Genomic DNA, 24,025 nt, shown 5'->3' with positions numbered 1-24,025 from the left:
AGTTTATACCTGAAATGTATATAAACCAATATCAGAGGGTATGTCATAATTTATGTACAACTTCCTAGGTCAAAGGTCAAGATCAAAAACTTTGGTTTCAGTTGACAACCCCATGTCCTTTGGTAAAGATCGTGTCCGCTCTATATCTTGAGAACCGTTATCAATTCAAAGTTTATACTTGACATGTATATAAACCAACACCAAAGGGTGTGTCATAAAATTATGTGCAACTTCCTAGGTCTAAGGTCAAGGTCAAAAACTTTGGTTTCAGTTGACAACCCCATGTCCTTTGGTAAAGATCGTGTCCGCTCTATATCTTGAGAACCGTTATCATTTCAAAGTTTATACTTGACATGTTTATAAACCAACACCAAAGGGTGTGTCATAATTTATGTACAACTTCCTAGGTCAAAGGTCAAGGTCAAAAACATTGGTTTTAGTTGACAAACCCATGTCCTATGGTAAAGATACTATTTTTTAATGCACATTATTCACAGCGGGGCCCACAGAGATGGCTCCCATCTCAATGATATCTATAGTTATTAATAAATTCCATTGGAAATTTGCCAAAAACTTTAGTTTAATGAACTTCATTGGAAATTTGCCAATATAAAATGGTGCATTGGAGTTATTTTTCTTTGTCTAGAATAGTAGTTAAATCAACTTAAATCATGACTGTATGACATTTTATATTTTATGATGTATTTAAATGAGTAGTTATTGTTGAAAACTCCATTAGAATTTGAATTGAGATCATTTTTTGAATAGGGGAAAGGGGGAGGTGAAAAAAAATTGATGGGGTTCAATTTTTCTTATTTCAGATTTCAGAAATGAAAAAGAAAATTTCTTCAAATATCAAAGGATTAATATTCAACAGCATAGTGAATTTCTCAAAAGCAAAAAAAAAATTTAAGTTCATTAGACCACATTCATTCTGTGTCAGAAACCTATATATGCTGTGTCAACTATCTAATCACAATCCAAATTTAGAGCTGAATCCAGCTTGAATGTTGTGTCCATACTTGCCCCAACCGTTCAGGGTTCAACCTCTGCGGACGTATAAAGCTGTGCCCTGCGGAGCATCTGGTTAATTTAGAATTTCAGTACTAAAACGTACAATGTACTTCTTAAGCTCATTTGTCATAAAGGGCCAGCTATTCTCATCGCTTGCACTGTTAATGTTTACAAAATTCTTCTCTGAAATTTCTGGACAAACTTGGTCACTATCAAAACTGGAGTACATGTATATCCAGTTATTAAAATAATCTTTTAAATGATGATGCACCTTATATGATATTTGGTATGCAGTTGTGTAAGCATCAGCATACCTCATCTCCATGGAGATAACTTAGCTCCGCCCCCTTAGTCATGGTCTATTGACTTTGAAACTTTTGCTTATTTTACATGTATTAGTTTGATTAGGTGACTGGTCGGTTTATGTGGAACCACAAGTGGTACATTTGTGTAGGTCAATGATATTTGGTATGTAGTTGTGTAAGCATCAGCATATCTCATTTCCATCATCCATGGAGATAATTTGGCTCCGCCCCTTAGTCATGGTCTATTGGCTTTGAAAATTTTTCTGAGTTATCATGTATTAATTTGAGATTAGGTCAATTCAAGGGGAACCATTAGTGGTAGGCCAATGTTAATTGGTTTTCAGTTGTATAAGCATTGGCACATCTCATTTCCATGGTGAATATTTGGCCTCACCCCTGAGTCACAGTCTTATGACTTTGAAAATTATCTTAGTTTACATGTATTAGTTTGTGATTAGATCAGTTTAAGATGAACTGCTAATGTAAAGTCAATGATATTTGGTATGCAAATTTATTGGCATTTGCAAGTATGGTTTCCATGAAGATTATATAGCCCCACCCAAAAATTGAATTATTGGGGTTCTTTGATATGCTGAATCTAAACCTGTATTTAAGTTTTGACCCAATTTTTGTGACAAAAAAGTCTGTTATTGATTTGGAGATGAACGGCAGGCGGTCGGTGAGGCAACATGGGTGGCAGCCAAACGTTGTTCGTGCGTTTATTTATGAAGCGTTCAACCAAAGCTTTTAAAATTTTGATATGTTGTTACTGACAACAAAATGGAGGTCAAGTTCAATTATAACGATTTTGACTTTTACAGTTCAGGAGTTATGGTTCTTGAAAGATTGAAAAATGGTGTTTCCAGTCATGTCCGTGCATTTACTCATGAACTGTTCAACCAAAGCTTTTAAAATTTTAGCATGTTGTTACTGATGACAAAATGGAGGTCAAGTTCAATAATGACGATTTTGACTTTTACCCTTCAGGACTTATGGTTCTTGAAATATTGAAAAATGGCATTCCAGTCGTGTCCGTGCATTTACTCATGAACTGTTCAACCAAGGCTTTTAAAATTTTTAGATATTGTTACTGTTGACAAAATGGAAGTCAAGTTCAATAATGACCATTTTGAGTTTTACCGTTCAGGAGTTATGGTTCTTGAAAGATTGAAAAATGGTGTTTCCAGTCGTGTCCGTGTATTAACTTATGAACCTTTCCACCAAAGCTTTTAAAATTTAAATATGTTGTTACTGATGACAAAATTGAGGTCAAGTTCAATGATGGTGATTTTCACTTTTTCTGTTCAGGAGTTATGGTTCTTGAAAGATTGAAAAATTGTGTTTCCAGTCATGTTGTTACATTTACTCATGAACCATTCTGATTCAACCAAAGCTTTCAAATTTTAATATGTTGTTACTGATGATGAAATGGAGGTCATATTTGATATTGATGATTTTCACTTTCACTGTTCATCAGTTATGGTTCTTGTGATATTGAAAAATGCCAGTACACAAATAAATGTTAAGAAATACGGTTTGCTGTAGCTCTGACAGCCTCTTGTTGTATATGGGCCCAGTTATCAAATTGGTCCACATTGAGGTCTAAAGGATCCAAAATTGAACTTAATTTGATTTCATCAAAAATTGTTAATTCTTGTGGTTCTTTGATATGCTGAATCTAACCATGTATTTAGATTTTGGATATCAGGACCATAAAAGGTAAATGTCCATTTTAAATTTTTTAAGTTTTTAGACCACATTCATTGTATGTCAGAAACCTATGCTGTGTCAACTTTTTCATCCCAATCCAAATTCAGAGCTGTATCAAGCTTGAATGTTGTGTCCATACTTGCCCCAACTGTTCAGGGTTTGACCTCTGTGGTCGTATCAAGCTGCACTTAGCGAAGCAATTTATTTATGGAACACCTAACAGACTGGAGATTTTCTAAAAGAATTGCTCAAAACTTTGGGAAATTTTCTGCAAAATCCCTGGGAATGATAAGTAAGTAACCTAAATATTTACCAAGAAAATCCATGGAACCCCATATATTTTAAGTGCAATTAAAATCACAAATAGATATAACACTCTGATTAAACAACAGCTGTTATTTCATAAATAAATTTACAAAAAGCACCATTTAAGAATACAATGATCAGCAATAAGTGCAACCACTAAGTACAATGTACTTTGCTTTCATCAACAAACTAGATGTGATTTATCAAGGTCCAAGTAGACACTGTTACAAAAAGTCTTTGTATCAATGTTTTATATATATAGATTTGTTTATAATGAATAAATCAAAATTGTTTTCCAAAGTTGTGGTAAACAATAAAAAATCATGGGCGGACATTTATTATTTGATACTTATTTTATTTGTTTGAAATTTCAACCATGTTAATTTTTTTTGTCCCCAATATATATAATCATCAATTGCACTCTGTTAATTGTCCTAATATATGAAGTACTGTATGACCTGAAAGTTTATAAACATTGTCACGAAATTTGTCAAATCATGGTTGAGTAAGTTTTTACTCTGGTGCATTAACCACGGAACATGTAAAATAAGGATAAAAAGTGCAATCAGTTACAATCAATATTCTGTAACTAAAAGCAATAAACCTATATTTTTCAATAAAAAAATCTTTTCAAATTTATTTCAAATTTTTATTTGAAAATTATGATATTTTTATCTCTATAAGGCAGCTTCTTCCCTTTAATCCCATAAAAGTTTATAGTGAGCCCCTGTGTCTAGACTTATAGGTACTAATTGACTTGAACATTATATGTTTGTTCAACAGTGAAATAATCTATCAAAATTTTATCAGTGTAAAGACTTACTTGATTGTTGGTAAATTTATTATGTCATCCCCATTTTCATGGTAAAGGTAGAGTGGCAATTAAATAAGGTTCGTCTCAATTCTTGAATACCTGTATAGATAACAAACGTAACATAAATTTTCTGTCTTGCATGTAAATTGTTTTTTCCGCTTTTATTGTGTAATAGTACAGTCAGCAGAAGGCAATAAAATTTTAAACATGATATTTTATTTATGTGTTATTACCCTGAAGGGAAACCACACACCAAAAGGATTTTATCTTTCCATGAGTAGTTTCTTTCATTGCTGACTGATTTATATAATGTAGAATTATATTTGTTTGTTAATTCTATGGATTATTTTCACTAAAAGTAAGCTGACTTAAAGTTGTTTATTAAAAAGTGTATAATATTTATGTAAGTATTGTATATAGGTAACTTTTCATTGTTTTCATATAAAATGTACATGTTTATATATTATCGTGATTATATAAATATATTCATCATATTCATGAATATTTATGTCTCCCCGTCAACAGAGAAAAAAAATATTTTAGTTGAATAGCTCATTTTTGTTTTCAATCTTTTTAATTTTGTATTTATTAATGGACAACATAGTCTTCTCTATGGAAAGTATTAATTTATGTCTAATTTTACGTACTTGTATGTATTGTCATGAAAGCTCTTTATAGGGCCCTTTAATTTGAAATAAAATATTCTTATTCTTATTCTTATTAAAAGTTTTATTTCTCATCTGAACATGATGAAATTGACAAGTTTAAATTTTGTATTAAAACATATTCTTTTTAATTTAATTTGTTTACCTTTATTTTAAAACTTTTACAGAAATATTTTTAATTTGTAAGTGCATTTAGTTATTAGTAACTTGTTTTGTTTTTTAGGCCTCATATTATGTCATTTGTCTGTTAACAGTTTTGTTGACCTAGTTGGTTTTAAATATAGAACGTTTTGTCAGATTTGTGACACTGATGTAAAACAGTAATAAAATTGTCAACTATAGGGTCATGTTGTGTTAGAGTACAGATAGTCTTTTGTGCATTTACCATTATCCAGAGTTAGTACAGGTCTAATGTTTTATTTCAAGCTTAGGAATAATGTGCCATATTACAGGCCCATAGCCAGGATGACTCTGTGGAGGGTTTTTTGGGGTCATGACTCTCTGATAGTCTGGCTTTAATCTCAACTTTAGTAGTCTTTATAAGTGTTTGTGTTATCCAATGGGGGATTAAAAGAAAAACTGATATCTTGCAGATATATACTTCCCAGGCTGTGCGATAAACTTTTCAGTCCTTATAAAATTAAACAGTAACAAGGCTGATGCTCAATATTTGAAAATTTTAGTTGTTTTCTGTTGGCTTGTAGAGTAGAATTTTACAAACCTGAAAACAATTTAAAAAGTCATGGCTCAGTTTATGTGTATTTTACACGATTTAAGATTATTTTTATAACCACCACACACCTCTAAAAGGTTCATGATTTTATTAATTCCACCTCGCCCCTTTAAAAATAGAAACCCCTCCAAGAAATCAAATTGCGAAGTTTAAATTTTGAATTGTTAAACTAGCCTGAAAGTGAGAAGTGGTGTGATTAAATGTTTCAATTACAATATCCTGTAGATGGAGTAATGTTTAGGTCAAGTTCTGTTTAATAATAGTTGTGCACCTGTAACATACATCATGTAATGTACACCTGAATGTTTTGATGTAATACACAACAGGTGCCCCCTGACTTTGAACTGCAGTATAACATTTCACAATGTACTCTTTTCTCAGTATTACTAAGATGTGTTCAGCATACTAAGTGAAGGGATTGACAAAAGAAACTGCAATAGAATATTGTTGTTTGGTGTGTTTCTGTTCCGATAAAAATTTCTTCATAAGTTTTATAAGGTAAGGTTGACATTTTGTTTAAATATTCATCTTCTGTTGAAGACATTAACTACAGATTACTTTAGATGTTTAAGGTTTTTGGGTTGCTGCATCACTCATGATAATATGCCTGACATCTTCTATTATTTAGATTATGGTAGCACATGTAGTTTGATAGAAATGAGAGAAAAAAAATTGACTCATCTACTTCTGCAAAAAGTCACAATGTATGTATTTTAAGTATTCTATGTTATGAATCTACATGTATGCCACACTGTTTGATTAAGTGTATTTCATTTATGCCTGCCTTATAAATGAAAATATTGAATTGAAGTGACATTTTGTGGGGATTAGTTCCCAAAAACCCTTAGAAATTAATTTTATTGTCCTACATGTATTTTAAAATACTACGTTTGATTTATGGTTTCAGATTTGAGGGATGTCCTCCCCTATATCCAGTCTAAATAGTTTATTCTCCTTCACAAGTCCTGCTGTAAAAAGACTATTAGGATGGAAACAAGGAGATGAAGAAGAAAAATGGGCAGAAAAAGCTGTAGATTCTCTTGTCAAAAAACTCAAGAAAAAGAAAGGGGCTCTCGAGGATCTAGAAAAAGCTTTAAGCTGCCCCGGACAATCAAGTAAATGTGTGACCATTCCACGTTCTTTAGATGGTAGACTCCAAGTATCTCACAGAAAAGGACTGCCACATGTTATATACTGCCGTGTATGGCGATGGCCTGATCTACAGAGCCACCACGAACTCAAGCCGTTAGAATGTTGTGATTTTCCATTTAGTGCTAAACAGAAGGAAGTGTGTATTAATCCTTACCATTATAAACGTGTAGAAAGTCCAGGTAAGATGTCATTCAATAAGGTCAATTATTAGTTTCCAACTGATGAAGTCGAAGGGGACTATGGATTTGCACTCAGTCAGTCTGTCCCATTAAGGGCCCTTGATCTGAACATGACATATGCAAAGATTACACTGATTTGATATAAATTTGTTTCAAATAAGAATAAAAAGAATTTGAAAAAGGTATAAGTAAATGTCAACATGACATATTTTTGCAAGGTGATTGATTCAGCTTCTCAGTGTTTCTTTAGATCTGAAAGACAGAAATTACTATTGCCAAGTTAATTATTGAAGTATTTTTGGTGAAGGGATTCCCCATATATTTGTATTCATACCCGTAGCCAGGGGGGGTTCCAGGGGTTCGGACGAACCCCCCCTTGAAATCAAATAAGCACTGTTAAAGTCAACGTTTTGTTCAAATTGTGACTGTTAAAGTTGAGTTCATGAGTCCAACGAACCCCCCCTTGGAAATTCCTGGCTACGGGCCTGGTATTTGTCTACAAGTCTACTGTCCAGCTAAGAAAAAGTAAATCTAAAATCCTAGACCAAAGGGTTATAATGTCCTCTTATACATATTATTGCAGTCCTCATGGTAAAAGTAATGAATAAAAATATCAACATTTGAGGTTTTGCCTATATACAGTTGACCGCTAGGACATCTTGTCCAGTTTGAAATGTAATTTGTGAGCCCTTAACATGATAAAAATTTGTTAAATTTTTGGTTTTGTCATGTTCATAAAAAAAGATTCATACAGTTTGAATGAACTTAAAGTTAAAGAGATGTATTAACATGACATGTTGTTATAGATATGTTTTAACATTACATGTTTTAAACACCTTAATACATGTACAGATGCACTTAACTCTCTTTTTATTCACAAATGTGAAATATTTGTTACAGACATGCATATACGTAGTTAAACTGATATGCTTGAAAATTGATACGTACATGAATCATAATAGGCTGAAATTATTCACAATCGTACATGTGACTTCTCACCTGCTTTTAAGAGGTATTAATTTCGTAAGATATTAATTTGATTTATAAATTTTGGTTAAAAATTTGTGTATACTATCGGGCGATATATAAATTTTCGTAATTAAAAACCGTGTGTTATCAATTTATAGCATATGTCAGGTGTTAGTAAGGTGTATCAGATTAATTAGAGATATTAGAAGAAACAAATAGGTGCACAATCAATACACACATGTGCATGTATTTAGAACCGAAAAATTTGGCATGAGATTTCTATGACAGGGAATGCTGTTTTCAGATAACTTTTATCTAAAAAAAAAACTGAGTACAAATATTTTAGATCAAGTACATCATGTACATGCATGTGACATGTATGCAGTATATTAGGGCTTCAGAGTTGAATGGAAAATTAATTTAAAATTATAGATAGGCATGGAATCACATCATCCAACCCTTTAGACTGTAAAATATGTGATGTGAAAATAAATTACAGTCAATTCTTTTTTCAAAATACATGTACATGTATGGTCCCCTATTGACCCCAAACCTGATATTTTCAGCACCCCAACATCAAATCTTGGATCCACCTTTCAAAATTGCTACAAATTACACTTTTGATCAGATTTTTACTTCTGTAAATTTAAACATATCTTGGCATATATGGGCAGGAATTCGCTAGTGAAATTTTAGGGTCAATAGTGTTTATCCAATTAAAAAATAAAGAAATCATGCAAATATGGAGAATAAACATTGTTTAAATATCAAAGTGGGTTAGTCTTTATTGCTAAATGCAAAAAAAATGGATCCAATTAAAAAAATCAACAAAAAATCAGCACTTGTTATGTGCTGGTAGTTGAAAACTGTAGACAAAAAGTGTGACATTTCTGCAGTGGCAAAACCCCTAGTCATATTTAGAATATGCCTGAAGAATTGTTCTACTATAATAGTTGAAAATCAACTGCAAAATGATCCGTCTATCATTTAGAAACCCCCTTTTGTACAGAATCCGATTATTGCTGCAAATAAAATACGTTTGAAAATGGACAAGTGCATGTAACTTTTCCCGTCAACAAATGTTACATGCACCTTTTCATTAGCTAATTAGCTTTGGAAACAAGTTATTGGTCCAGCATGGCAAATTTTGAAAGGTGTCAACAATGGGTACAATTTGGATTTCATGATTTTTATCAATCAACTGAAGTTTGAAAAATATAGAAGGTAAGAAAATTTATTTCATTTTCGTGTCAATACTGCCCAATAATACTCATCTTTTTATAGCAGTTGTATACTTTTTATAGTAAGCATTACCATAATTATTTTTTTCACATTTCAACCCACTGACAATTACATTAAAATGTGGCTTTGTCATCTTTCACACTAGGCATCTACCAGTGATCAAGCAGATGATAAGAGAGTGGGACCAGGTTAATTTGACCTCACAATGAAGTGTTACATGCACTTTCTGTGTAAATTAGGTTCTTTGATAATGATGTGTGACTTGCTTTGCAATTTTGTCAAAAAATATAAGTTTATCTTGTATTTAAACAGGTTTGACCCTTACGATATTCATTATATTGCTGGAGAGATTTCTGTACATAACATTGACACGAAAATATTTACCAAGGAAAGGTGTCTATGATACATGCAAAAGCTTTTTTTTTGTACGGTTTGCCTTATCAATCTAATTTTTTACATGAAATACCACAGATTAATTGCCAATTTGATTAACTAGTACTTGTATTCATTCTCAGCATTATAAAGATAACTGGCCACTTAATTTGAAAACATAAAACGTAACATGGACACCAGAATAAAATCAATATTACTTTATTACACTTAAAGCATAATTGGCCAGTGCATAATATTAAATCAAATGTAAATTTATGCTGAATTCTTAACAGAGAAGTTGTTGATCTTTCTTGATTTCTAGACTTTACAATATTTACTTGTAATTCTTATCGTTTAAAGGCATGTAACATTGACACATCTTCTGCGTCCAGGTTACATGCTACAACCTAATAAATGTGCATACAATTATTCAATCAATAAAATCTTGTTGAAATTTAAATTTGCTTCATTAAAATGATATTAAAGAAATAAATGAGTTTTAATTATTTGTGTTTATTTTTTCCTGATTGACTAGCAATTTTTCCTCATCATTTGTTGGTGTTCCTGTCAATGTTACATACATAACCCAGAATTATAATGTTTTAAAAGCATTGATTTCAAAACCTCTGTTATGAGCTTTAAAATGAGTTTATCTGAGTTTATAAATGACTAACATCTGAAATATTGTCATCACACAATGTCTTTGATGCTCCTATGATAACTTTATGAGTAACATGGACTACGATTTTTGTATCAGGTCTTTTTTGTGTTACATGAGAAGATTTTACTGTGTTGAAATCAACAGTTAATCTAATTTTTAATATTCAAAGTCATTATTATGATACCTATTTTTAAAAATAATGTATAAAGTAAACCCAAATTAAACTTTTTTTTCATTAAGAAATTGTGTATGTAACATTGACAGAGTCTATTATTTAGACTTTTACATGTTCAGGCCAGTGTTACATGCGTAAACAAAACTTACTGCCATATGGAGCTATTATCTTATTTTTATTTTACAAAATTAAAGCGTTTTCATGTTTTTCTGTTTAATTTGTCTTTTAACACTAGTTAGTAACATTGACAACAATATTTTGTGTCAAGATTTTTTTATGTAACATGCAAAGGTATTACTTCCTTAAAGTCAGACATTTATATAACATTTTATAACCTAAATGATTAATTATATATTACTGGGCAGTAATTATAATATTTCTCCAAAGTTGACTATTAAGCACACCACTTTCATCTTCTGGTCTTGTATGTAACATTGACATACAACCTTTTACTTTTCTGTCAATGTTACACGCATGAACAGAACTGATAACATTTACTTACTCCTTTGCTCTATAAAGAGATTATTGATAATTTAACTTGTTTTACCACCATCAAACTTCATCTTTATTTCTAAATATAGATATTCTTTTTAGAAGTGTATTTTCTTCATTGACAACAAAATTGGTGTCAGTCTTGAAAATTTACATGCAATTTTTAATTAAAAAAATCTACAGGCAATATAAACCTAAGAAAGAAAAAGAGGATCAGCAATAAATGTGATGAAGAAAACTCTCAGGAAGATGCTGCAAAAAGATACTGTCCCTGTCAACCAGTCAGATGGTGATGTCCCTGGCAGCCAGACAGATGGTGATGTCCCTGTCAGCCTGGAAGATGGTGATGTACATATCAGTCAATCAGTTAGTTGGTGATGTTCCTGTCAGTCAGTCAGTCTTTGATGTTCTTGTAAGCCAGTCAGAGGGTAATGTCCCTGTCAGCCAACAGATGGTGATGTTCATATTAGTCTGTCAGTTGGTGATGTTCCTGTCATTCAGTCATATGGTGATGTTCCTGTCAGCCAGTCAGATGGTGATGTCCCTGTCAGCCAGTCAGATGGTGATGTCCCTGTCAGCCAGTTAGATGGTGATATCCCTTTCAGCCTGTCAGATGGTGATAACCCTATCAGCCTGGCAGATTATGATGTCTGTGTTAGCCAGTCTGATAAGGTCCCTATTAGTGAGTCAGGTGGTGACGGTCCTTTCAACCAGTCAGATAGTAGTTCTGTGTCAGAAAACCAGATGATGGTGACTGTGTATGCAGACATACTAGTGATCTCCAATTTGACCATTCTACAGCAGTGTAGAAGATAGTTATTTCAAAATCTTGTTTATTTATCCCTTTTCATTCACCAGTCAACACATGTATCATGTGTATTTACTGATGCTCATTATAGAAATCATGAGGAATTCAATTTGTAACAATTTTTTTTTAATTGTTATGCCAATAATTGACATTCCAGAATATCTTTTGCATTATAAGAGATTCAGGCTCCTTCTGATTTCAAAATAATAATAATAAACTCATCATGGATACCAGAATTGAAATTTTGTAGGCCAGAAACGCTTTTCGTTTACAAAAGACTATTCAGTGACGCTAATGAAACAAAAAAGTAAAAGAAGGCCAAATAAAGTTGAAAACAGGACTATGGTCTAATGGGTGTTGGTTTTCTTTTCTGAATTGTTTTACACTGGTCATTATGGGGCCCTTTAAATTGTGGCTTCCTGTAGTTTAGGTAACAAGTTTTCAAGATGAAATGGCATTGAAAAATCGAAACAAGATATTTGAGAGTTTCTATATTATTGTAAATTTTATAATCTATGCATGGATTTTGGTTCTGATTGAGGGTAGATTAATTGTTGTTTTGTTTTTTTTCTTTTTTCAGATAGATAGTTGAAGATGTTGGAGACAGAAAACAATAAACAAGAAACTTGTTTTGAATGTTTGAAATAAAATTTATTGTTTAAAACGAGATATAGGGTAATATGTCTATCAGACAACAACCTCAAAGATGAAACCCAAATTGTTCTTTATAGAAGTTATGTAAACGATTGAAAATAAGATTCTCAATAAATACAGCTGTATCAACCTCTCGTAGATTTGTCCATATTTTGTCTTGGTTTTTTATACTATTAGTTTTAAGTGTAACTGTGTCACATGAATGAGGGATACATGTAATCATTTTGTACTCTTACTTTGTCAGTATTAGTTATTGAGTGAGAAACTTTGTGGATGCTGATGGTTGTGTGGTTGTCTTCTTATCAATCTCATCCCTGTGCATAAAAAAACGGGTTGCTTACTTACTGATATAAAAATGTTTCATTTTGTGGAAATTTTGGATGACTCCTTCATCAATTGATCTATCTTTGGTCTTAATTTTATTTTTCTGGTTATTTTGACATTTTAATATCTTTTAATTTAGCCTTCCATAGTGCACCACCATGAACAAGCATAACTACTGGTATAGTTAAAAAAATATGTCTGCTGTCTGAAATTTAGGTGAATGGTTTTGGTATTAACCACTATTTAAATAATATCATATATGAGAAATGTGGCAGTATAATTGTATAATTTACATTCAGATGGTTGTTTGGAGGCTTTTTTTTATCTTTTAAGGTCAATTCTGGCATGGTTCATTATTCATATTTTTTGTGTCCATGTTACATGCAACATTTAAGTCACTATTTTATGACAGAAATGAGATAATTGCAAAAATATTAATACAATTTTTTAATGTGAGGGTAACACAATGAAAAAGAGCCTTTAAATGTTCAGAAAGAAAATGATTCTTACTGTATTTATCTCTTAAACATTGCATGTAACATTGACAGAAAAGTAGAGGAAACTTGTTTTCACAAAATTTCTGAAAGAAATGAAAATATACATTTTAGAGTTTTGATGATAGACAATGTTTTGTGATCAATATATATGATGTTGAATGTTGAATAAGTTAAGGAATCATTAATCTCAATTTGGAAAAAGTGTCCATGTTACATGCTCCAAATTCATTATTTGCTTTGGTTCCAAACTGACGCAAGTTTAAAAATGAATTTTTTTGTTACAAATAGAAGGACACCATTTGTAGCAATAATTTGTAAAAAATTTAGAAGCTTATAATGATTTTTATTTTTTTCTTACAATGTCACACTAAAGTAGCATTAGCGAATTCCTGCCCATATATCAAATGGTGAAAGCTAATTCTTAATGAAATTGTTTGAAAAAGATGAAATATATATATATTCATTATAAAAATATGATACGTTGATTCAGTTACTGTAATTTTAACATGCTTTAGATGTGTTTTCTGTAAAATTTTCAAAGAACTACAAATGGTCTGATACTTTCTGTACATGTTAAAACGTTAGTCAGCACAACAACTTAACGATAAACTGATATTTGTGAACTGATACCCCACAGGTCTATCTGATTTTGTTAAATATCTTTAATCAAGATGATATAACATATTGGAAGATTATTGATTTGATTTGGGTAATTTATTTTTTAATAAACTCAAGCTATTGGATTACAGTGTTATAAATTGTTATATAACTTGTACTCATTAAACTTAAACATACATGTACCACCGCAGATTTTCAAAAAAAAAATTATACATCAAGACATATATTGGATCTAGGTTATAAATGCCTTTTAACTGTAACCTAGAGCTAGGAATTTTGTCAAAAAATAAATAAGTTGTTCATGTTGTAAATTGATAGTTTCTGTTTACTGACAGCACGTCCTTCGAAGATTTGAATGACAACAGATATATGTTTGTGATAAATTCTTCAATATTGCATTAAAATATTGATCAGAAAGTTAATTTTCATATAGAAACACATGGGTCTTTCTGTTTGATATAAATACTTGGCAGGTGAAATAAGATTTGAACAATTAGGAAAACTGTAAAATCCACATGATCAGTTAAATTTTTTTTTATAGACGTCATTGAGTACAGAAATAAATACATGTAGCATATACATACATTTTAAAGTCTTATCTGATATTACTTTAATAATTTGGGTTGCATTAATAATTTGGGTTGCAAATGCTCTTCAACTTCGTACTTTATTTGGCTTCTTTTTTTTTTTACTTTTTTGGATTCGAGCGTCACTGATGAGTCTTTTGTAGATGAAACGCACGTCTGGCGTATATATAAAATTTAGTCCTGGTATCTATGATGAGTTTATTTACATTGTACATGTAAGTGAACAGATTTACATGTACAAGATTATCTGATAATGACATTATTGGCCAGTATGTAGTAAAATTATTTTGAAACAAAATTGGAATGTTAAGATGCAAATGCATCTTCCACATGAACATACAAAGTTGAAAATGAAAGGTACAATATTAAAGCAGAAAACATTATGTAACTTACAATCTTGGATAACTCCAACCTCAGATAATCGAAATGGTTCAGAGTTGATTGTTCCATGTTGGACTTGGTGGACTATTATTTCTATTTCAAAATACATCAACTGCATTCTTTGCAAAATATTGGTTGTCAAGAATAAAGGTTTACATTGTATCAGAAAGGATGATAATAACAGTGATTAATGATATGACAAAAATGTTAGTAAATATTATTAAAACAATAAAATGTAAATGAGTTTAATTAGCAATCTTTGTTTTTCATTTTTCAGTGCTACCCCCAGTGTTAGTCCCAAGGTATAGCGAGTACCCATCCGGTCCAGGCCAGTCATCCTTACCACCTTTCCAACAGTCACCGGAACCTTCTATGCCACAGAATGTTAGCTTTGATCCAAATGGCTTCCACCAACAGTCACAACAGGGACCACATTCACCTGCTAGTTCTGGACCAGGCAGTCCATATGGTTTACCAGGTATGTAGTTCTGGACCAGGAACCCTTATGGTTTCCCAGGTACACAGACCAAGTTCAAATTTGGGTGGCATTTCTCAAGTTATGTCCCTTTACAAATGAAAAAGAGTTGCTGGATTTGTTGTTTCCACACTTACTTTACTATGCTAGCGCTACAACCAAATGTTAAGAAACGTTTACACAATGTATATTGTCACCAAAGATTTGCATAAATTTCTGTTATAGATATAAAATTGAAATATTTGAGGTAAATGCATTTGACACACTTTATAATACATAAAAATGCAATACAACATGAATTTATATGTGCATTATTTTCCTACATTCAAAAATCATGAAAATTAGTTAGATTACATTATCTCAGTAGCTGTTCTATTTTACATTTCTGAACAAATATTTTAACCTTGCATTCATGAATGAATATTTTAACCTAATATAAAAATGCATTTAACAATTATAATATTTTAACCTAATGTTCTACTTTGTTTCCAACTATGAGTACTTTAACTTTACATTTATAAACGAATATCTTAACCTTACATTCATGAATGAATATTTTAACCTAATGTTCAACTTTGTTTTTAACTATGAGTACTTTAACTTTACATTTATAAACGAATATCTTAACCTTACATATATTAATGAATATTTTAACATTATATTATATACTATTACAGCTGGCACTCCTCCTCCTGCTTACCAACCACACGATGACAACTCGCATAATCCACATAGTCAACAAACTGTTAACCTACAACATGGTACACGACGACCACCACCTACTCCAATGGATACCATGCCATCGGGAGGTATATATTGTTGTAAATTAATTAATAAAAAGTTTCTATGCTTAAGGTGGTACCTAACACTACAGAGAGATAACTCTGTAACGTCAGCTAAACGTTTTAATTACGTTGTGTTGAAAAAGGAATATTAAGCTTCTCAATGATCAAAATTGGTGTTTGTCAAACTGCTATATATATAACCAGTGTAATTTTTCTGACAAAACGGTTGGTTCAAAATTTTTTATATTTTTATATTTTTGTTAAAGGGTCAAAGTAAATACTTTGACAAAATTTTATGAAAATTAAACGAGCCAAATTAATTTTAGTGAAAGTGTTGGGTACCACCTTAAAGGTCTGAATTAACCAAAAAAAATGGAAAGTCAGAATATGCAACTCTTGTTCTTGTCCATACAAAATGGAATAAAATAATTGATTATAACACAAGTCATGTTGAGTTTTTCACATGTCTTTTTCTGTCCATGCTGTTATCGCTGATGTTAAAAAAAGGACGAAAAATAAACAAGAGGAATTATTGAACTCGTAAGTGAATAAGAAATAACAACACCATTGCAAAAAAGACAAGCACAAACAAACAGTATACAAAACTCACAGAAAACCTAATAACCTATCAACACACACTGTTATTTTTATTAAGTAAAGTTTTCAATGTTCATCTTACATTCTGCTTAAACAGCTTGTTATAGTTTATTGAATCATCCAGATGTACCAATGGACTAAGAAAATACACAGTATCTTGTTCAATTGAAGGTAGTTTGAATTTTAGTTTTGTAATTATGCTTTGTAGACAACAGTTATAAATACAGTACACTTGCAGAGATAATAAGCAAAAAATATGTGATTACACAATATCATAAAACATTAACAGCTTAGTAACAATTAAAACGTTACTGAACAAATTGTTAGTTTGTACTGTGCCAAACATTAAATTCTTTGGCAAACTTCATACATTTGGTTATAATTAACATTGATTGATCATTTCTGTACACTTCATATATTTGGTAACAAATTACCATTTATAATTTCAGTGGACTTGCAGCCTGTGACTTACCAGGAACCCCAGTACTGGTGCTCTATAGTATATTATGAACTAAACAACAGAGTAGGAGAGGCATTCCATGCTTCACAGACCAGTATTGTAGTGGACGGATTCACTGACCCATCAAATAATGCTGACCGATTCTGTCTAGGTCTCTTGTCTAATGTCAACAGGAATTCAACTATAGAAAATACTAGACGTCATATAAGCAAAGGTATGGCCTTATTTGTGTCTTTTTATTTTCTGCGAGATAGCTCAATTACAAAATATTTACTGAATGAAATTCAATAAATTTTGCAGATCAAATGTTGAAGTAGGAATCTTTTACCACAATTTCCTGGTATTAATTATAAATTAAACTGTTTTTACACTAAAGTGACAAGAGGGTAAAAGGTGTTTAAAAAATGGTACGAAATATTGCAGTTTAAGAACATGATGTTTGATGCTAATGAGACAATTTCCAAACGATTTGGGTGTACACAACTATAGGTCACAGTACAGCAATAATAATGAGTAAAACATATACCTCAGTAGATAGTCACCTATAAAAGGCCATGACATGAGAAAATGTACAACAACAAAAACAGGAACCTGATTGTTATATATTAGTCATTGCTGGACATCACAAAGGTTCCTGGAAAAATTTGCCATCACAATCAGAAATATCTGACGCCTAAAAGGAAAAGTGATTGTTGAATGATGTCAAAAGATCAAGCTGCACAGATTCTGGAGTTAACTGGTGCAGATTTCCAAATAGCGATAAGGTGCATGGTCTTGAGTTATTACAAACAGCAACCTATCAACCTATTACAACCATTGATTTACACTTGCTCTTGACTTGGTAGAGGCACATACAGAATGTAGCTGGATTAAACCTTATTATATATACTTACGTTAATGTTTTGAATTACTTTCCAATACAAACCTGATGAAAATAAATAAGTTGTTGACATTAACACCTGAAATCCAGGAATGATTATGAATCAAATGTTAAAAAAATATTGTAAAAAATTACTTATATTTCTTATGAATTTTTTTTTAATTTTTTTTTCAGGTGTACATCTTTATTATGTTGGCGGTGAGGTTTTTGCCGAATGTTTAAGTGACAGCAGCATATTTGTACAGAGCCGTAACTGTAATTATCACCACGGTTTTCATCCTACCACCGTGTGTAAAATCCCCCCGGGATGTAGTCTGAAAATCTTCAACAACCAAGAATTCGCAGCACTTCTAAGTCAGTCAGTTAATCATGGTTTTGAAGCTGTATATGAACTTACTAAAATGTGTACTATTCGTATGAGCTTCGTTAAAGGATGGGGAGCCGAGTACCATCGACAAGATGTTACCAGTACTCCATGTTGGATTGAAATTCATTTAAATGGACCTTTACAATGGTTAGATAAAGTCCTTACACAAATGGGCTCACCACATAATCCAATCTCATCTGTATCATAATAAAAGTCAAGTGACTAGCAATCTCATTTAAGTGCAAAGGTCATAATAGGGTAGTAGAAATTGAATTATTGTATTAATTGAAATGTTAAGAAATTGGTCAAATTTTTTTGTGTAAAAAAACTTAATATGATTCCAGACCTTTTTAATATGTGAAGGATGTTTGAAAAAACCTAACTTTTGAACTAAACATAAACCATGCAGTTTGTCGAAGACTTCATCAACTAACCAGAATATTTACATATTTTTAGAACAAAAACCATTATTGTGTAAACCTGTTTCGAATTGTCATCAATGCAAGTTCTATTTAAACCTAATTTAATCTATATAGGCATAATTCAAGACATTGCTTTGATAGATGAAAAGCTTTCATAGAGGTGACTTTATGTTGCATACAAAAGTATTGAAAGAATACAGTTCATTTCAACACCACATCATCTCTGATTAATTCTAAAACATGACCACAGTCAAGAAATTTGGTTCACACATTTATAGTTTCTGTTGTAAATGACTTTAGAAAAGGGTCATTAAGAAACCCAAAGAACTTACATAATTGTTAACACTTTACTACAAATATATGAAATTATATGACAAATGTATGAACGCTACTTTAATAATAGTAGATCTGACCAAATTGAGATGGTTAGTGTTTCAGTATGAAATATTACAAATAATAAAAAATGCTTAGCATCCTCATATATTTTTGGTACAAGTATTTCTGTTTGATATTTCTAAAGCAAAATTAACACCAAATATCAAACCAATAAGTGAAAAGTTTGAATCAGTTTTCGTACTGGTTACATATGATCTTTTGGTCTATTTTCATGTTTATACATTATATGTATGATCAAAAACATTTTGCAGCAATCATGTGTTATATATATATGCATTTATTCATATTTCACAAAGTCAATCTCATTTTTTTGAACAACCCATTTTGCAATATTTTTATGCTTTTTATACGTCATTTATGTGTACTTTTGTTTTTGTTCTTTTTTCTTTTTAATTTAAATATAATTGAGAAAGGGTTTTTGTGCATGTACATAAAATGCTTGTTTGTATGATTTTGAAAGTTTTACGTATAATAATTATAGTACAAAGTACAGCAAGGAAAACTAGAGGTTTTGTTATCGTTAACAGCATTTCGTTATCATACACTTTTATTTTGCTTATACATGTATTAAAACTGCTGAGCAGTGAAAACATTCTTGATTATAAAAATTTCCATTTTGAACATGTATTTTTATCATAAAAATGTTAACTAATAGCTGAGGATCTTCAAAGGATTTATTGAATAGAGAAAATAAATTTCTTTAATGGGTGGGGGAGGGGGAGGGGGGGGGGAGTAGAGAAAAAAGTCCTTGGAAATTAGATTTTATTATAATTCAAGGCTTATCCTTTTCAAACAATTTTGGTATGCTGCAAAAGCACATTGAATAAAGTTTGATTCCACTCATCGCTGATAGGGGAAAGTATTTAGATTTTATACAGCATTATTTGAGAATTGATAAAATATCTTGCACAGAAATAAGGGGAGATAATTAATAAATTATTCATTAAGATCTATCTGAGAAATCCCAGACACCTATTGTGATCCATTTAAGTTAGATATTTACAATGGCTAAATCTTTTATAAAACTTAATGTAAAACCTTATTTGCAAATGCAGTAAAAAGTGCAGTTTAAATGTATGATCCATCTGTGCTTTGCAGGATTACACATTAATACCTATTGTCGAATTTCGAAACCTAAAACAAAAAGATGATCAGTTTGTTTTTTTTTATAGTTTTTGCTTTGTTTATAAAAATGTCTTCCTTTTCTACAAGTTTTACTTATAGTATGAAGGTGCTGTTACAGCATTAGAACGAAGCATGTGCCATAATCGAATTCAAATTAAAGTTATATATTATAATATTGTGTGTTTCTTTTTCTCAAAAATGTTTTGAGAAACCAGGGCAATAATTATTGAACAAGTTAATTTTTCAATTGGAAAATGAGATTTAATAGTCAAGAGTAAAATCTTTACTGAAGAAATTAACTGTTTGTGAATATTATATTATAAAACAGTGTACCTGTCGCTAAAAATAATTTCAATGCTATTTATAGATTATGTAATAAATTACTGATTGTGCATCTGTCAGTTCATGTTATTGTATTGTTTACAATGCTGGGCTTTAGTTTGTTTATAACAGGAATATATAGAAGCTTGTTTGTGACAAGCTTACTTTATAGAGGGCAAACTAAACAAACCCCTATTAAACTTCCCTGATAGGCCAAGTTTTTAAATATATTTACTCTATTAAATGAGCAAGTCCATTTAAGGCTTAAGGGCATACGATACAGTTTTGATCCTGTATTTACAAGTTCATGAAAATTTGCATATAGGCTATTTTAAATCTGATTAAATCAAATATGTAATAAAAAATATACCTTCATGTGCTACTTTTTGAGTAAATTGAGGTTCAAATTTCAGATATTTCCTCAAAATACGGATTTGTGGACATATTTTTCCTTTCGATAGAAATACATAACTTTTTTATTTTAAAAGATAAACACGATCTGTTTTTTGTTAAATTATTTGTAATTTGTGTGTTATATAAATATTGCATAAATTTTTACATTTTATTTTTACAAATAACTCAAATTTATCAAATGATCATGATTGTAGGAAAAAAACGTAATTTTTGGCTGTATATTTATCAAATTTAAAAAAATTTGCACTATTTACGTTTTCATGAAAATTGGTACACATAATCTTCTTACGTAATCAAACCAAATGCCATTTTAAAAAAGGGGGGTCCATGAACTCGTTTTCAAGTTAAATCAGTTTGAATGCAAAAAAATAGCCGAAAACTGCATCTTTTCCCGATAAGTCACCGTTTGACGTCGCGAAAATAACAATTTACGTTAGCAACGTCATAACCTCCCCTGTAACTGTATTGTATGCCCTTAACTTGTTGGACATCTGATTTCTGAACCAGTCAAATCTGTTCATATAACATTATGTCCACAAAATGTTTAAACTTGTGGGATACCAATTTCTGTAATAATATAAAGTGCTGCTATGATTGGACATGGGATTTTGTAGATTTTTAGACAACCTAATAAGAGTAACCATGGTAACTGTATGAAGGGAAGAAAAATTGGGGTTTTGCATTACAATTAAAAATATGTTAAGATTTGTTTTATTTTGCTATATGTTATAATGAAAATTGCCAAAACCTTGTTTGCTTTAAATAAATTTTATTGTTAAAAATTTAAAGCTATGTTATGCATGAAGTGTTAGAATTTATTTTGAATTTTTATATAGATATATGCAATTTTATATGTTCTATTTTGTTAATATAAAGTATTTTCTCCATTAATGATTACTAAACGATTTAGTACTTAAATCTGCCAAACTTATATTTTTTTTTTCAAATTATAAATATAGTTGTTAAGATCTGAAATGTGATGTTGTGAAAGAAAATGGTTTGTATGTAATGTGCTTTGGTATGTGAACTGTTGTGTCGGTGTCGATTTGAGAAAGAAAAACATCTTTTGATATTGTTTGGAGACAAATCAGTGTTGTTTATATATTGCAGTTATTAAGAGTGACAAGAATTCTAAAATAGTAGGGACTTTTTTATTATTCTCTTAATACAACAACAAAAGCTCGTGAGTAGGATTATTTTTTGAAGATACTTTCTGTGTAGTGTATTGTCCTGTTGTGTGATATATTGTCAAGGTGTATTCCATTAAAATGTATGTATGAGGGTAGGTAAGGACTTTCAAAATATCTATACAACCAAGAAACATATTTTACATAATTTTACATAATGGTAATAGATGCATACTGAAACAAGACCCACAACCCAAATTCAATAACTAAACTTTCCTTCCTTCCCTCCCACATACATTTTAATGGATTGGCCCTAATGTTGTGTAAATCTTTCTTGACATCTATAGTGTATTGTTTGAATGGACGTCGGTTTATATGTTGTTATATATTGTTGGAAATCCTGTCGGTGATGTGTTTGAATAATAGTGCATTTGTTTCATCTTCAGAAGAGAAAAAACTTTTTGTTTGGATTTATTGAACAAGATTTTATTATGAGTCAATTTTTGTTGGACATTTTATTACTTAATCAAATTGTTGTTTCGAACAAAATCAAACTGTGCTATAATAAATGTATGTGATATCTTTATTGTACGAGTTCATTCATAATTCAAACTAAATATTAAATATTTAAATGCTTTACATTACAATGTCAAAGTTTTTTTTAAACCCATTTAACAAATACATACTAATGACCACATAGTCTGTCCTTAATATTTCCAGAAGTAACATTATTTTAAAATTTCTTTATAGAAAAGTTATGAATGACGTTTGGTTATATATTTAGCAACTTTTTTCACAAAATATCATAGGATCTTAAGGGACAACATCAAAAGTTCAATGTAGGATAAAAAACTTAATTCACATAGTTTTTCACTGACCTCCCTACCCCCCGCCCCCTCGTAACTTAATTTAGGAAACATTGATTTACCTATATGAATATATGTAAAATCGATTTTGGATTAACAAAAATTGCAGCCATGTTGAACCCCCCCCCCCCAAACTGTTTGATTTCAGTTTTTATCCTACATCGATCTTATGATGTCGTCCCTAAGTTGTCCTGAAATTACTAACAAGAATAAGTTTTACTCGAAAGATTTTTGTGAAAAAAGCTGTACATGTCATCAGTAATTAATAGAAACAAATAAATTTACTCTAACAAGTCATCCCCAAACCATACACATATTTATAACCTCTCTTTGAACTTAACATCAGCTAGAGCCGTTACAAAACTTGTTCACACCATTCTGATATTTATTACTTCCCTTTGAATTTGTTGGAATAGGGAGCAAGTATAGTGTTCAGTTTCTTAATACAACTCATTTACCTGTAAGGGTAATACTTTATTTTGTGTAATTTATCCTTATTTGAAAGAATTTTTCGTCTGTCTTTAAGAGTATTATATTATTTTGTAGAGTAAAATGGTTGTATGAAACTATTGAAGTTGTAACATTTAAAGTCTATGTATGTTTATTTGTATTCAAAAGCAGTAACTTTTCTTTGTTTTTTATGGTTCTTTCTTAAGGAATAAATAGATTTTTCTTCTTTAGATATTTGAATATAAAGAGCTTTTTATATTTTCAGTAGATTTATTTGAAAGATTTATGATTATTTTTTGTTAAAGACTATGTAAAATTTTTGGGATTCCTTATTATTTTCTAGTTTCTAATTATTTGTACATTTATTGTTCAAAAGGTTTAATCACATTTAGTTTTTATTCTGTGATCCTTGACTTACATTATTTCTTTATATCTGTGTTTTTCAGTGCTATTTAAAAAAGACATGTTGTACATGCATTTAACAATCAAGGCAATGTGCTGTTAAAATATTTTTTATTTCCTGTAAAAATGAAAATGAATATTTCTGACATTTCTCTTTCATAAGCTAATATTATGATTGATTTTTTTCTGTTCAATATTTGATATATATTTTTTCTTTACATCATGCATAGATAATGTACATTGTACTATAAACTCATTAAAACATCTCAGTAAAATAGTG

General features: G+C 30.6%; 1 protein-coding gene and 1 long non-coding RNA gene across 5 annotated transcripts in view; one reads left to right on the top strand and one right to left on the bottom strand.

Annotated features, from left to right (window-relative positions):
- Positions 1-20,186, top strand: part of LOC139485690 (mothers against decapentaplegic homolog 1-like) — a 26,508-nt gene extending 6,322 nt beyond the window's left edge. For 2 of the 4 annotated variants that reach the window (XM_071270330.1, XM_071270332.1), the window contains exons 2-6: positions 6,455-6,878; positions 14,936-15,136; positions 15,811-15,942; positions 16,965-17,189; positions 18,030-20,186. In XM_071270330.1, the coding sequence (XP_071126431.1) occupies positions 6,464-6,878; positions 14,936-15,136; positions 15,811-15,942; positions 16,965-17,189; positions 18,030-18,430 (1,374 nt within the window). In that variant the 5' untranslated portion in view covers positions 6,455-6,463 and the 3' untranslated portion in view covers positions 18,431-20,186. Of the gene's footprint in view, positions 1-4,406; positions 4,508-5,802; positions 6,046-6,454; positions 6,879-14,935; positions 15,137-15,810; positions 15,943-16,964; positions 17,190-18,029 lie in introns of those variants that run through there. The other 2 variants (XM_071270334.1, XM_071270333.1) reach the window with 2 other exon arrangements.
- On the bottom strand, positions 18,545-24,025 carry LOC139485693 (uncharacterized). The gene is made up of 2 exons (XR_011655365.1): positions 21,374-24,025; positions 18,545-20,749 (listed from the first exon to the last, which is right to left on the bottom strand). It is a non-coding gene; the product is annotated as an uncharacterized lncRNA (long non-coding RNA).

This window comes from Mytilus edulis, chromosome 8 (assembly GCF_963676685.1).
Source record: "Mytilus edulis chromosome 8, xbMytEdul2.2, whole genome shotgun sequence".
NCBI lineage: Eukaryota > Metazoa > Mollusca > Bivalvia > Mytilida > Mytilidae > Mytilus > Mytilus edulis.
The sequence above is the reverse complement of the archived record's forward strand: the minus strand, read 5'-3'. Positions and strand labels throughout refer to the sequence as shown.